The sequence below is a fragment of the Rhinatrema bivittatum genome, chromosome 4, assembly GCF_901001135.1.
Source record: "Rhinatrema bivittatum chromosome 4, aRhiBiv1.1, whole genome shotgun sequence".
Classification (NCBI taxonomy): domain Eukaryota; kingdom Metazoa; phylum Chordata; class Amphibia; order Gymnophiona; family Rhinatrematidae; genus Rhinatrema; species Rhinatrema bivittatum.
The window spans coordinates 213060890-213075388 of NC_042618.1; the positions used below are offsets into that span (position 1 = coordinate 213060890).

Sequence of the window (14499 nt, forward strand, 5' to 3'; positions counted from 1 at the left end):
ACTCAAGGTATCACAGAGTCTATGCTTGCTTTTTATTGCCAATTATATGCCGGTAAGGCTAGAGGTGAGCTTGATCAAGAACAATTCTTTGGAGATCTTATCTTGCCTCAAACATATGATTTACACAAACAGATCCTGGAAAAACCTATTTCGATCTCTGAAATCCTTTGACTTTACCACTAGCCAAATCACCTGGACTGGATGTTTTCAGTGCTGAGTTTTACAAAATTCTAAAAGAGAACATAGCAGAACCATTAATCCAAATGTATGAGAGCTGTTTTGCTCATGGGGAATTTCCAGCAGATATGAATCATGCTTTGATTGTGGTATTCCCAAAACCTGGTAAAGAATTAGCCAATACAACGTAGTTAATGTGTGACAAACATAATTCACTGGTCAATAGGGATGTGAATCGTTTTTTGACGATTTAAAATATCGTCCGATATATTTTAAATCGTCAAAAATCGTTAGGGCCACGATACAATACCAATTCCCCCGATTTATCGTCAAAAAATCGTAAATCGGGGGAAGGGGGAGGGCAGGAAAACTGGCACACTAAAACACCCTAAAACCCACCCCCGATCCTTTAAATTAAATCCCCCACCCTCCCGAACCCCTCCCCAAATGCCTTAAATTACCTGGGGGCCCAGCGGCGGTCCGGAACGGCCTCCTGCAATTGAATCGTGTTGTCTTCAGCCAGCGCCATTCTGCGCCGCCATTTTGCAAAATGGCGGCGCAAAATGGCAGCGGCCATAGACCAACACGATTCGACTGCAGGAGGTCATTCCGGACCCCCGCTGGACTTTTGGCAAGTCTTGTGGGGGTCAGGAGGCCCCCCCAAGCTGGCCAAAAGTCCCTGGGGGTCCAGCGGGGGTCCGGGAGCGATCTCCTGCCGCGAATCGTTTTGCAAAATGGCGGCGCAGAATGGCGCCGGCTGAAGACAACACGATTCAATTGCAGGAGGCCGTTCCGGACCGCCGCTGGGCCCCCAGGTAATTTAAGGCATTTGGGGGGGGGGTTCGGGAGGGTGGGGGATTTAATTTAAAGGGTCAGGGGTGGATTTTAGGGTGTTTTAGTGTGCCGGCTCACGATTTTAACGATTTTCACGATACTTTAAACACCCAAACGGCAACAATACGATTCCCTCCCCCTCCCAGCCGAAATCGATCGTTAAGATGATCGAGGACACGATTCACATCTCTACTGGTCAATATGTATTAACAAAATACTTTTATTGTAAATACAGTCACATCAGTGGTACATGCTTATAAATGAAATTGTGGGTCATGGTATAGAAACAAGGACCCCGACACAGCCATAGTTTGTATCAGAGCTGCGTCAGGGAGACCAGATGTTACATACATGTATAAACCAATCGCAACAAAAGGTATCGCCAAAACTATCTCCAAAGAACGCTCTTCACCATCATCTGAACAATTTTTATAAGGAACGGGACCGCATCAGCAAGCCTTAGACTACGTGCTCAGTACCACAACCGAGCCGGCCAGTCTTCTCGATCATTTGTGGCCCGTGACCCAATTATTTTGCAAAGTCCACCATCCAGTGCTGTCAAAGAGTATTATTTATATTGCCCTTTAAATGACACTTATGGTAGTTGAAAATATTCAATATAAATGACTCTTGTAAATTCAAAGCCAATGACTCGACAGCGGCCGTGTTTCGCAGTCACTAAGCTGCTTCATCAGGAGTCAGTAGTATAATCAAGAGTCTATGAAAAAAAACAGAAGAGAGTAATTTATAATCCGACAATCTATGTAGAATAACAATATTTAGCTTCAGATGGTGTAGCAACCTGTTCAAAAACGGGAACCAAGTCTCCATAAGTCTTTATTTGAGAATGCCAGGCTAGAGACTGCTTTGGACTAGAAACATAGGTTAAATAGCCCGCTCTTTTCGTGGGCGTCATGACATCATCGGATGTCTATCTCCTTGGTAACTGAATTCAACTGCTCAAAATAGAGCCGTTCGCAGAATAATCACAGTGCAAGGATTTTTACAGGAACACATTCAGTTCCAACGCGGTGTTTAAGCCTGCCGGGTGTACAGTGTCTAGAAAATGAATCCATCGTTGCTCTTCCTTCAGTAGAATTCTGTCAAAATCGCCACCTCGCCATGATGGGGAAAATTGTTCTATGACACAAGCTTTCAAATCGTCAAAACTGTGAGCATATTGGAGACAATGAGTAACTATTGGAGCTGTAAATCGTCCTGTATTGATACAGGATCGATGCGCAATCAGACGTGTCTTAAATGATATTTTTGTTTTCCCCACGTACCATAAGTTGCAGGGGCATTGAATGATGTAGATGACCCCAGTGGATTGACAATCTGTGTTGCTCCTTAGAATGACATTTTTATGTAATCGCGTAAAATTTAATACCGAGGTGGAGATCATAATGTGACACACTGTACATGACCCGCAACTAGTGTGAAAACCAGAATGTTGGGAAACTTGCTTTATGGATGAGTCAGAATATACGAGCTGATATTTAAGATTAGCACCTTGAGTAAAAGTAAATCTCGGAATATTCTGAAATTGTTCATGAAGTTGTATGTGCCAGTTGTTTGAAATTATTTTCTTCATTTTTTGGATCACAGATGAGTATGGTAATACACAGGTAAGTGTCTCTTCTTTGTCATCAGATCGTGGTAGAAACAACCAATCGTGATGTGTATATTTTGCCCTCATGTATGCACACTTAATACATCGTGAGGGGTATCCTCTCATCTGAAATTTTTTTTTTAATTTTTTCTTAATTTTTCAAATTATATAATTCAACATTACATTGAATTTAAAAATAAGAAATAAGATCCACATACTTATTAACCTATATAGGAAGCAAAAAATAAAAATTACTTATTATTCTCTTATTTCCATTTTACAATACAAGTTAATGGGGGAGATTATACTAAAGCAAGTATTTCCAATATAACATTTTACCACAAATTAAAGGTAAGCAGAATTAATTACATCAGGGAACCTCTGCTGGATACAATTGGTCTTCAGGGAGGATTTGTTATGTCCTTATGTATCTTGGGAAGGATGTAAAACACTGGAACAGGAGCGGATTTAAATACCGCATCTCAACAAAGATAAAGAAGCACTAGAGAAGGTACAGAGAAGGGCAACCAAAATAATAAAGGAGATGAAACAGCTCCCCCATGAGGAAAGGCTATAGAAGTTAGAGCTTTTCAACTTGGAGAAGAAATGGCTGAGGGTGGATAAGATGGAGGTCTACAAAATCATGAGAGGACTAGAATGGCTGAATGTGAATTGGTTGTTTACTCTTTCAGATAACAGAAGGAATACAGGGCACTCCATGACTAGTTAGCAAGCAGTACATTTAAAACCAATCGTAGAAAATTATTTTTCACTTAAAGCACAATTATGCTCTGAAGTTCATTGCCAGAGGATGTGGTTAGCATAGCTGGGTTTAAAAAAGGTTTGGGATCTATTTAATATTTGGATAGTTGCCAGGAGCTTGTATCCTGAATTGGCCACTGGGCTTGATGGTCCCTTGCTCTGACCCAGTATGGTAACTTATGTTCTTATGTAGAGAACGGCAGGAGGAGATTAGCAGCTCAGGGCTTGAGTATGTATTCATAGTCCTTATGGCTGCCTTCCCTTGCAGGGCCTAGTCCAGATCACCCTTAAAGGAGCTGAGTGTCAGTTGAACCAACCAAAATGGAGTCAAAGCAGTACACGATCTGTTTTTGTTTTTTTTTATTTATTTGTGTGCATTTGATATTATGAATGCTTTTTGTTTCCCGCTGCTAACATTGGAGTGTGCAGGCTATGAATCTTTTAAAATAAAATAAAGTTGTGTATGTATGCTGAAGTGTTGCAAAGGAGGAGGAGGAATAACTCAGTTTGGTCTCCCTTTCTCCCAATCTTTCTCCTACTACCAATCTTTTTCTATCCCAGCTCTGGCCAAGTATGACTTACATTGCTGGCCAGCCTAAGGAGCAAAAGTCTCAGGCATGATTTACAGCCAGGTCTCCTGCTAGTAGTGCAGAGTTAAAAATCGTAGATTAAACAATCCCTTTTCCCTACAATATATTCACTTGGCCACCGGACATGTGTGATCCATGGTGCTCTCACCTGGACATTGAACACGTGGTAGCCATAAGAGAATCCCCACAATGCTTCTTTTTGAACAATTGTGATCCAAAGGAGGAGCCCCATGTTGCTCTTACCTCAAAACTGTATGAATTTGCTACAACATATTTAATTGAAGGGTTGTTGAAGAAACTAGTTGTTGGGCTGGTAGTGATGATTCTTGCAGAAGGATTGGGATCAGCACAGGCCTGTAGAGAGAATGTGTGGACACTTCTTCCTGGAGAACTGTTCTCTGGAAGAGAGACCGTCATGGGAAGACCTTGAAGGCTTGCTGCAACAGAATGAATAATTTCAGTACAGAAAAATCCAGGCAGCTAAAAACTAGGAATGTGCACAGCAAAAACTGACATTTAGTTTCGTATGTTGTTTCATGTGAATATTTTTTTGTTTTGCTGTTTAGGTTAGCTTAGTTTTTTTTTTTTTCCATTTTGTTTTTGGTTTCAGAAAATAGTGTGTGTGTGTGTGATCTGTAAATAGTTTGTGCTACCTTCCAATACCAAAAAACAAGAAAAAAAACCCGAGTTTCAGTATCTGGAGACCCCTGTCTCACCCACCTACTGCCCCTGGAGGCAGCCATTTCCCCAGAAAAAGTAATAATTTTTCAAATAAAGTCCCGGTCGCAGGCCACACCCCCAATATCCAGCCCCTCTTCTTTGTTAAAAAACAACCTCCACTAGGAGCTGCCTCCCCTTCTTACTCCTCCCAAGACTTAACAAATCCTGCCTGGTGGTCTACTGGGAGTGATCCCTCCGATCCTGGACCTGGTGGATACCATTTTGAAAAATGGTGCTGGCTGTCCTTGGCCCCTCATGTGACAGGGGCTACCCAATGGCACAAATAGCCTTTGTCACATAATAGGGCAAAGAAAGGACAGTGCCATTTTTCAAAATGGTGGCTGACTAGTTTGGAAGCAGAAGGGTTGATCCCAGGCGCTCACTAGACTACCAGGCAGGATTTGATGAGTGTCGGTGGGGGGAGGGAGGAGAGGAATGATAGGCTAGGGTGGATGTGGGGGATGGGGGTTGGATCCTGAAGAAGGGTTTTTTTTAAACAAAAGGGAGGAGCTAGAATTGGGGGTGGGACCAATGACCCATGGTCCCACCCCCAATTGTACTTTCTCTGGGGAAATGGCCACCTCTTGGTGGGACTGACTGTCTCTGGAGAATCCCAGGTTGCACTGTTTTTCAGGGATACCGGTGCGCACTGTTTGCAAATAATGCACACAAACACTATCATTTAGTTTAAAAAATGACATGAAACAGGTCCGTCCCTACTAAAAACATTGTGCTATTTTATTGCAGTTATGTGATAAACACTCAATCCTGCTACAATCTGTTACTCCTTTGCAGTTATATTACAGGAGCATTTAAACTTTTCAGTCTGCAATATTTCATGACAGATAATACAATTACATTTAACGCTTCAAGAAAGTATGCTATTGCAAGTATACTACAAGCACATTAACCCTTCAACAAATTGACTGGTATTACAAAATGTATACACTTTGTGGGTAATTTTCAAAGCCAGTTACACATATATAACTCTCAGCAATTTGAAAATACGTGCATAACCTGTTTCTTGCATATTGAGGAGACATGATCTGGAGGACATAAATGAGGCAGAGTTGTGACATACAAGCATACTTTTTGATTTTAAAAAGTATGAGGTAAATTTTAAAAGATACATGCGGACGTCCATGTGCACGTGCTACCCAGTGTGTGAATGTTATAAAATCGGGGGTCGGCGTGTGCAAGGGGGTGCACACTAGTCCATCTTGCGCATGCTGACGCCCATGGCCTTCATCTGTTCCCTCCCAGGCCACTCCAGTTTAGGAGCGGCCTGTGAGGGAACTTCCCTTCCCCCTACTCTATCCTTCTTACGCCTTCCCCTAACCTGCCCACCCCCTAGCCCTATTCTAACCCCCCCATTTCTTTAACTTACCTCGCAAGTTGAGCATGCTGGCAACCTGCCGGCACACAATCCTCCGTCACAGCAGCAAATGGCCGCTGTGCCGGAGGCCTCTGGCCCCACCCCTGGACTGCCCTGCCCCACCCTCTCCCCTTTTTTGAAGCCCCAGAACTTAGACGCATCCTAGGGCTTTATTGGATGTTGCCGGGCCTTTATAAAATAGGCCCGGCGCACGTAGGGCTTTGAAAATCTGCCCCTATTTGCATAAGTTACTCAAGACAAGTTACACTGTTTGGAGCAGGTGGAACTTTGTGCAAGGTAATTACCTGAGGATTTTCAAAGCAAACTTATGCACCCAAGTTTGCTTTGAAAATACTTGGTAAAGTCTGTGTGGACTGTTATAAAATGATCCTCCTTATGGGAGAGGAAAGAGAGGCATTTCTATACGTTCTCATTCTTAACAATACTAAAGTTTGTTGAAACACCCAATATAATTACAATTATTATTATTTTTAATTATTTGGCTTGGCTTGTTAGCTTAGTAGTTGTAGCTCATATAGCAGATTGACTTTGAAGGCAAAGACGGTAGAGAGTTTCCTGTGCTATAGCCATCTCCTCCCCACTGGAATTTGTGTCTGGACTCTCTGGGCTCCCCTGTTCCTGCTGCACCAGCCTGATGCCTGAGACACTGCTGCAGGCTTGCTCCACCCTCTTGCTATCAGCCAGCCACCAGCTCAAATAGTGGCCTGATGGGGGGTTCCTCTTTGTGGCACCATTAACTAGAAAATACCCCAGTTAGGACTTGACAGTGCTGCCATCCTATGAGTAACTGATTGGATTTTCTGTTTTGATTCTAGATAATGTGAAATAAGAAGAGTCTTGTTTATTTAGCTAGCCATCCTTAAGCAATATTGCCGAGTATGTGCTTTTTAGCTGCACAGCAAATAAGAACATAAGAACAAGGGGAAGCGGCCTTTCAGGCAACCATAGCCCACTGGATCAAAGAAATAATTAAAGCGGCCTACGTAGAGGCAGGCAAGCCTCCACCTCTACAAGTCAAGGCCCATTCCACTAGAGCCCAGGCAGTGTCCTGGGCGGAAACCAAGATGCTGTCACCCGCTGAGATCCGTCAGGCGGCGACATGGTCCTCCACACCTTCTCCAGGTTCCACCGCCTGGATGTTCAGGCTCGGGAGGACACGGCATTCGCAAGGGCAGTACTAAGTAGGCCACGGGCAGCCTCCCACCCGGGTCGGGAGTAGCTTTTGTACATCCCATTGGTCCTGAGTCCATCTGCTACACTCTAGGAAATGCAGAAATTACTTACCTGATAATTTCATTTTCCTTAGTGTAGACAGATGGACTCAGTATCCTGCCCACGGCTGCCACCAAACACGGATCCTTAGGGGACAATCCCCCGAGCAAGACAAGTACGGGTAAGCCATGCTTTCCTCTAATTAAGACACCCATAGTTACTGTTTTGTTTTGTGTAAGCCCTAAATCTGACATAATACTAATAAAATACATTGCCCACGCATCAGATCTGGGAAAAGGACCTGTATAAGAGGGTGCTAGAGGAGTTGTAGACTGGGACACCCCCTGAAGCAGATGGAATTTGGGGGTTTCTGTGGAATTATCACATGCAGCTAAGTTGATTTCAATGACATTTTAGTAGCACCTTAATTTGTTTATATGAACACCTTGGCTTAAAAAAATAATCAAAATGGACTGTTCAACCAATTGAGTCTTGAATTGCATATTATTGGACTCCTGGTTCACTAAAGTCCAACAAACCTCACTTAGTTATAACCAACAAAATTATTTTTTGAATCTGTGGGATATTTGTGTTGCGTTCAGATAAAATTTCAACATGAACATTAAAATACCTACCACCAACAAATGGTCAGAAGCAGCACCATAATTCCCTATTAAATCAACAATCTCAGTGAGAAAGGGTTCAATTGATCAGATGTGTTATAAATCACCAATAAATCCAGATACGTTGTTCCTCTATTTTAAGAAAAAATAGCATCAATAAAAACAAGCTGTAACATCATAAATGTAACAGTGAAAAAGGCACTTATGTATATCTTCTTCTTACATGTCATACTAATTACGCATTTTGGCATGATGTAATATCGTGTTTAATTAAGTGCACAAAGATAACTTTGCCCTTTTGAGGTGATGTATTATTATTAGGAGACATTAAGGCTTTGGGGGAGCTAGCATTTGATCTGTCCAAAGGTCATTGCCCTAGCCTTATTATTAGCACGTAAATGTATTTTGAAAGATTGATCAGTGAACATCTGATGTTATTTAATGTGTAGCAGGAATATATGGTTACACTCATGCAAATGGAGAAGTTTGATGTATGCTTGTCCGATGTGAATATAGTAAGAGAGGGTGCATGATACTCCATCTGAGGAAGTATATTTCAGGCATACGACACTGCTAGATGGAAAGCACAAAGTTGAAAATTGGCAATGGAGAAGGGCAGAGAAAAGCAGCTTGCCTGATTAACTCATGAGAAGGGGGGTAGGGAGAGAACCACTGAAGAGTAACTGTACTTGTATGAGCAGAAGCTACAACTGTATGCAGAAGTGGATGGGAAGCCAATGTAGCATCTTAAAGAGGAATTACATGGTTACAGCTATATAGGAGGAAGCTAAATAATACCGCTCAATTTTGAATAGTTTAGTTTATTGAGTTTTATATACCATCGTATCAGATATACCATCACAATGGTTTACAATATTATAAGATTAATAAAATACAATTACAGGTATAAAATCAATAAAACAGGTTTCAAGCAGATATATAAACTAAAATAGTAGCAAATAGAAATTAATAACATTTTTAAGCAGTAAAATAATAGAAAGTTAAGACCTCTAAAATAGATGGTTATGGGGGTGGATGGTCCAGTGGGAGACCTGCAAGGAGCAGGCTTAGTTTAAGTGGACGATGATGCAAGGAGGGACAAGGGTTTTGGTAGTCTGTTCAGAAAGGGATAGATTGTGGCAATACAGAGAAAGAAATGATACACTTTAACACTATTTTGCATGGGTGGAGAAAGACAAGTTGAAGAGAAGCCCAAGGTTGTGGGCTGAGGGGATGACAAAGGGAGAAAGGGGGAAGATGAATTCTTCTTGGGACAACCAAATGGTGATGTCAGACAAAGAGGCTGAGATTGGGTAATGAATTCTTGATGAAACTGCTGGTGCCTAGAGGTAGATCTGGGAGTCATAAGCATAAAAAAAACACAACACCCTGATTTCTCTTGTTTTGTCATTGGTATCATTCTAATGCATCAGTAGACAATTCCAGCCCTCAAGTGTAGCAAACAGCTTATCCTGAAAATCAGACCTATTTGCAACATTTGAAGACCAGAGTTGACTACCCCTGTTCTAATGTAACATCTTGTATTAAAACTGTAAATATTTTCTGTAAGGAGGGCATCAGAGGAAGAGTACAGAGCTCTGATATCAGGAAGCTGCAAATTTTGGAGACTCAGTTGCTACCAGTTTATCTAGAATTGTCCTGAAACCCCTATGCACAGGGTCATTCCAAGTAACAGTGCAGCAACTATCCCAGATCTTCCACCAGGAATATGGTAAATTAAGCAATAGCACCAGTCACTCAGGGAGCAATAATCCAAGCTTTTTACATGGTTAAATGCATGTTTACCCATGTAAATATACATGTTGATCATGACCCCCTCCCCTCCTTAGTTCAGGTAGACGTATGCATGCTGTTCACATACTTTTACCCACATAAGAAATTGCCATGCTGGGTCAGACCAAGGGTCCATCAAGTCCAACATCCTGTTTCCAACAGAAGCCAAACCAGGCCACAAGAACCTGGAAAGTACCCAAACACCAAGAAGATCCCATGCTACTGATGCAATTAATAGCAGTGACCATTCCCTAAGTAAACTTGATTAATAGCAGTTAATGGACTTCTCCAAGAACTTATCCAAACCTTTTTTGAACCCAGCTACACTAACCACATCCTCTGGCAACAAAGTCCAGAGCTTGTGTGTGGAGTGAAAAAGAATTTTCTCCGATTAGTCTTAAATGTGCTACTTGCTAACTTCATGGAATGTCCCCTAGTCCTTCTATTATCCAAAAGTGTAAATAATCGCTTCACATCTACTCGTTCAAGATCTCTCATGATCTTAAAGACCTCTATCATATCCCCTCTCAGCCATCTCTTCTCCAAGCTGAACAGCCCTAATCTCTTCAGCCTTTCCTCATAGGGGAGCTGTTCCATCCCCTTTATCATTTTGGTTGCCCTTCTCTGTACCTTCTCCATCGCAACTATATCTTTTTTGAGATGCGGTGACAAGAATTGTACACAGTATTCAAGGTGCAGTCTCACCATGGAGCGATACAGAGGCATCATGACATTTTCTATTTTATTTACCTTTCCCTTCCTAATAATTCCTGTTTGCTTTTTTGACTGCTGCAGCACACTGAGCTGACGATTTCAATTTCAAAGTATTATCCACTTTGATGCCTAGATCATATGGAACCTAACATGGTGTAATTACAGCAAGGGTTATTTTTCCCTATATGCAACACCTTGCACTTGTCCACATTAAATGATAGAAGTGGGGACAGATCGGGGGAGTGAAAGTATGTATGGCGATTCCATTTTCAAATCATTGCACAAGTTTTCCAGTACATACTTTGCACTTGCCCCAACCTATGTGGGAAAATGCTCCAAGCCTTGTAAGATTTCACACACCACAGTGCCAGAGAGGAATAGCCTGGAACAATTATCAGGACATAGTAATATAGTAAATGATGGCAGATAAAGACCAAAAGGTCCAGCCAGTCTGCACAGCAGTGATTTTATGTACATTTATGCAAAGTAGATCAAATTCCCACATGGAACCCAATCCCACTGCATTCTCTTAAGAGTTGCAACTGCCACTTCAGGCTGCTTTCCCCATGCCATCGAGGAAGTACAATGCAGCCATATCATTGCTGCCCCAGGCTGCAACCATTGCTCAGTGAAGCCTGCACATTTCCCTCATTACAATTCTTTGGTCACCAGGGCTCCTCTGTGTTAATTCCATGCTTTCTTTAAGTCTGCTACTGTCCTAGTCATCACCACTTCCCCCAGGAGTGCATGCAGATGTATTATACTTCCTTCTTCCACTAATCAGAATCCTGAAACTTACACCTAAGTCAGAACTGAGTACCCCATAAATCTAACATTTTTAAAAAAAAAACCTTCTGGACAGCATTCCCTTTACACAAGTTGGTTATCTCTTATTGGCTGCATGTTCATAGTAACATAGTAATGATGGCAGGAAAAAAAGTGGTCCATCTAGTCTGCCCAGCAAGTTTCCTATGGAAGTAACTGCTGCTCCATTCAGATTACGCCCATGTTTCCTTTAAGGGTAGTAACTGCCGCTGCGTGCAGGTTACCCCCAAGCTTTGTTAAGGTGTTGGAGTCATTTTTTGTTACTTTTGCTAGGGATGTATTTAGAGGTTAGGCTGTATGGATTCAGTTTCCACCCAGACAGACTGGTTTGAAGGCCACAGACCAACCTCTGAGTGAACTCTTATTTACATTGTAAACTGTTTACATTGTATACTGTTTACAAAGAGGCAAGAGTCTGTTTTAGTTATTCCAGTAGGTCTATGATGAGAAAGCAAGCAATTAACTTATACTAAAGCCTGGGAGAATGAAGGTCACACAGCTGCACCTGAAATTGATAAGATCTCAGTAGGAGGGAACATCGCTGCTTTCCAGCATTTTTAGTATAAGGAGTAATAACAGCTAGAGAGGGGGAGAGCGTGCTCCAGAAGTGATAACATAGGCTGATCCTTTGGGAATATGAACGCTCTTTATATATATATATATATATATATGTAGTAGGATGTGAATCAGTACTGGACTTGTTTCCGGTATCGATTTCGGGTAAAAACTGCGGGAAATCTTCATTCCCGCGATTCTTACCCGTTTTAAATCGGCTGTGTCGTGCCGAAAAACAAAAACAAAAACAAAAAAAAAACCCAACAAAAAACACCCTGACCCTTTAAATTTAGTTCTTTCACATCCCCCACCCTCCCGACCCCGCCCCCAAAATTTTTTAAGTACCTGGTAGTCCAGCGGGAGTCCCAGAAGCAATCTCCTGCGCTCGGGCCATCGGCTGCCACAAATCAAAATGGCGCCGATGGCCCTTTGCATGTGACAGGGTATCCGTGCCATTGGCCGGCCCCTGTCACATGGTAGGAGCACTGGATGGTGCTTGATTAGTGGCAGCCGACGGCCCGAGTGCGGGAGATCGCTCCCGTGACCCCCGCTGGACCAGCAGGTACTTAAAAAATTTGGGGGGGGGGGATGCGAAAGAATTAAATTTAAAGGGTTGGGGTGGGTTTGGAGTTTATTTTTAAGTGCCCTTTCTTCTCGCCCCCCCCCCCCCCAAACAATAAGAGAACCCCCACGAAAAATTTGTGGGGTTTTCTTAACGAGTTCGGGGCCCTCTGAATTCTGACGATTTTGAAAATATCTTCCGATATTTCAATCGTCAGAAAAACGATTCACATCCCTAATATGTAGTAACTGTCATTATCTACCATTACTTTCTTCCGTATGATCTGATTTTATTTGTTCACTTCTATTGCTCAAATAAACTTACTTTCCTATGTACCTGGAACAGTGATGTACAGAATCAAAGTTTGTTTAGGGAATAAGCTCCTGGGTTCAAGCCCCCAGGTATAATCCCAATAATTGTCTGTATTTATATTGGGTAAGTCCCTGAGTTAGTCCTGTGTGCACGCAGGCGATAAGCTCCTCAGGTAGCCCCCAGTCTAGACCTCAGTGAGATTAGCCCTCCCAGGTCAGAGCCCCTGGGCAGAATACCAGCATGCATGGTATGAACCTGGAACATAAGGGTAAGTAATATTAACATTCAAAGCCAAGCAACTCTCAAATCCATATCTAAAAGTACTATCAACATTTTTACAAGGTGAGCAGCCTTCTTAATGATTCCGACAATGCTGCTTGAACCTGCTATGCTATGAGCTTCTGTCCCACTCTGTTAGGGTGATGGATGCCTACCTTGACCACTGGAGGGCTGTATCATCAACAGCAGGAAAAGAAGAGGGTATAACAGCCTCAGAGCTTCCTCCATGATGCTGCTAACCTGAAGGGTCATTGTCCTGCTGGGAATCTCTCACACTGCTTCTGTCCTCCACGCCTTACTTTACTGTTTACTATGGGAAAATAATATTGGCCAACAAGGGTTGCTATGGATGCAGGGTTACTAACAAACGTGAAGTTTTTCTTTTATTAATTATATGAGACTATTCAGAGCAAATAACTGCTGCCAATCCCATTCTATGTCATCATGGTGGACATCAAACAGCAACATTTATCTTCAGATTACTCAGGCCACTCTTAAAAACAAACACCATTAAAATCCTCTTTCCTCATTCTGATTTATATTTGATTCTTCAGGAGATATTGTTTAAGGGGTGAATTTTCAAACACTTACATAGGGTTTGTGCATGTAAAATAGGCAATCATGCATGTAAGTAGCCTTTGTGCAGGTTAAACAAGTTTTCAGAAGGCCACAAGTATGTTTGTCAGGTTTCAAGGAGTGGCCTTTAGGATCACTATCTGATTAGTGCAACCAAGCCAATACAAGCCCAGACTTGCTTCCAACAGGTGGCAGAGCCAAGGCACGGACAGAGGCCAGGGCAGATGGAGATCAAGCAGAGTCATGGAGCAGGCAAAGATCAGAGCAGGGAGACAACTGAAGGAAGAGGAGAGGCAGGTCAGGCAGAAGCATTGCAGGAACACAGCAACTGACAGGTTACATAATAGGCACAAAGAAGCACCATAGCACCAAATGAAAATACTGGACAACCTCTTGTTGAAACACTGGCTAATCCAGAGGACTTCCTTTTATACCTAGTCAGGATATGATGTCATCAGCCATTGTCACAGGAAGTCCTGCTGCAGGACCTATAAGAGGAGCTCATGAGTACAGGAAGCTCTAGACAGGACCTTTGGAAGAAGCAAAGTGCAGGACGCTATGCCAGAGGTACTCAGATGTAAGGGGCATTATACCCATACTTCTGTTGCAATGCAGAAAGGTAGGTGCATAGAGAGGGTATTGCAAGGGCATTCTGGTGCAAGGTTGGAAAGCACACGCACCATCACATTTTATAAGTAGAATATGGGCAAAGATTGCCAAATATGCACACATGCTTTAATATCTGCTAATTAAATCACGGAAATTAAATCTGACCTCTTGTGCTGCAGTTTGCGGGGAGGGCCTACATCAAGTAGCAGTGGTCTTGAACTGGAATTTGGAAATAAAAGCACAAATCTACCTTATAAATGGGCTCTGACCGATGGCCCGCAAATGCGCAGTAGAGAGCAGCTCTACCGCGCATGCGCAGGCGAGCACGTCGGTCAGAGCCGAGCGTG

General features: G+C 42.5%; 1 protein-coding gene across 1 annotated transcript in view; it reads right to left on the reverse strand.

Annotated features, from left to right (window-relative positions):
* CDHR4 (cadherin related family member 4) overlaps positions 1 to 14499 on the reverse strand; it is a 149013-nt gene extending 134514 nt beyond the window's left edge. The window contains exons 1-2 of the mRNA XM_029599672.1: positions 13123 to 14499; positions 4219 to 4412 (exon numbers count right to left, since the gene is read on the reverse strand). Of these exons, the coding sequence (XP_029455532.1) occupies positions 4219 to 4412; positions 13123 to 13219 (291 nt within the window). The 5' untranslated portion in view covers positions 13220 to 14499. The remainder of the gene's footprint in view (positions 1 to 4218; positions 4413 to 13122) is intronic.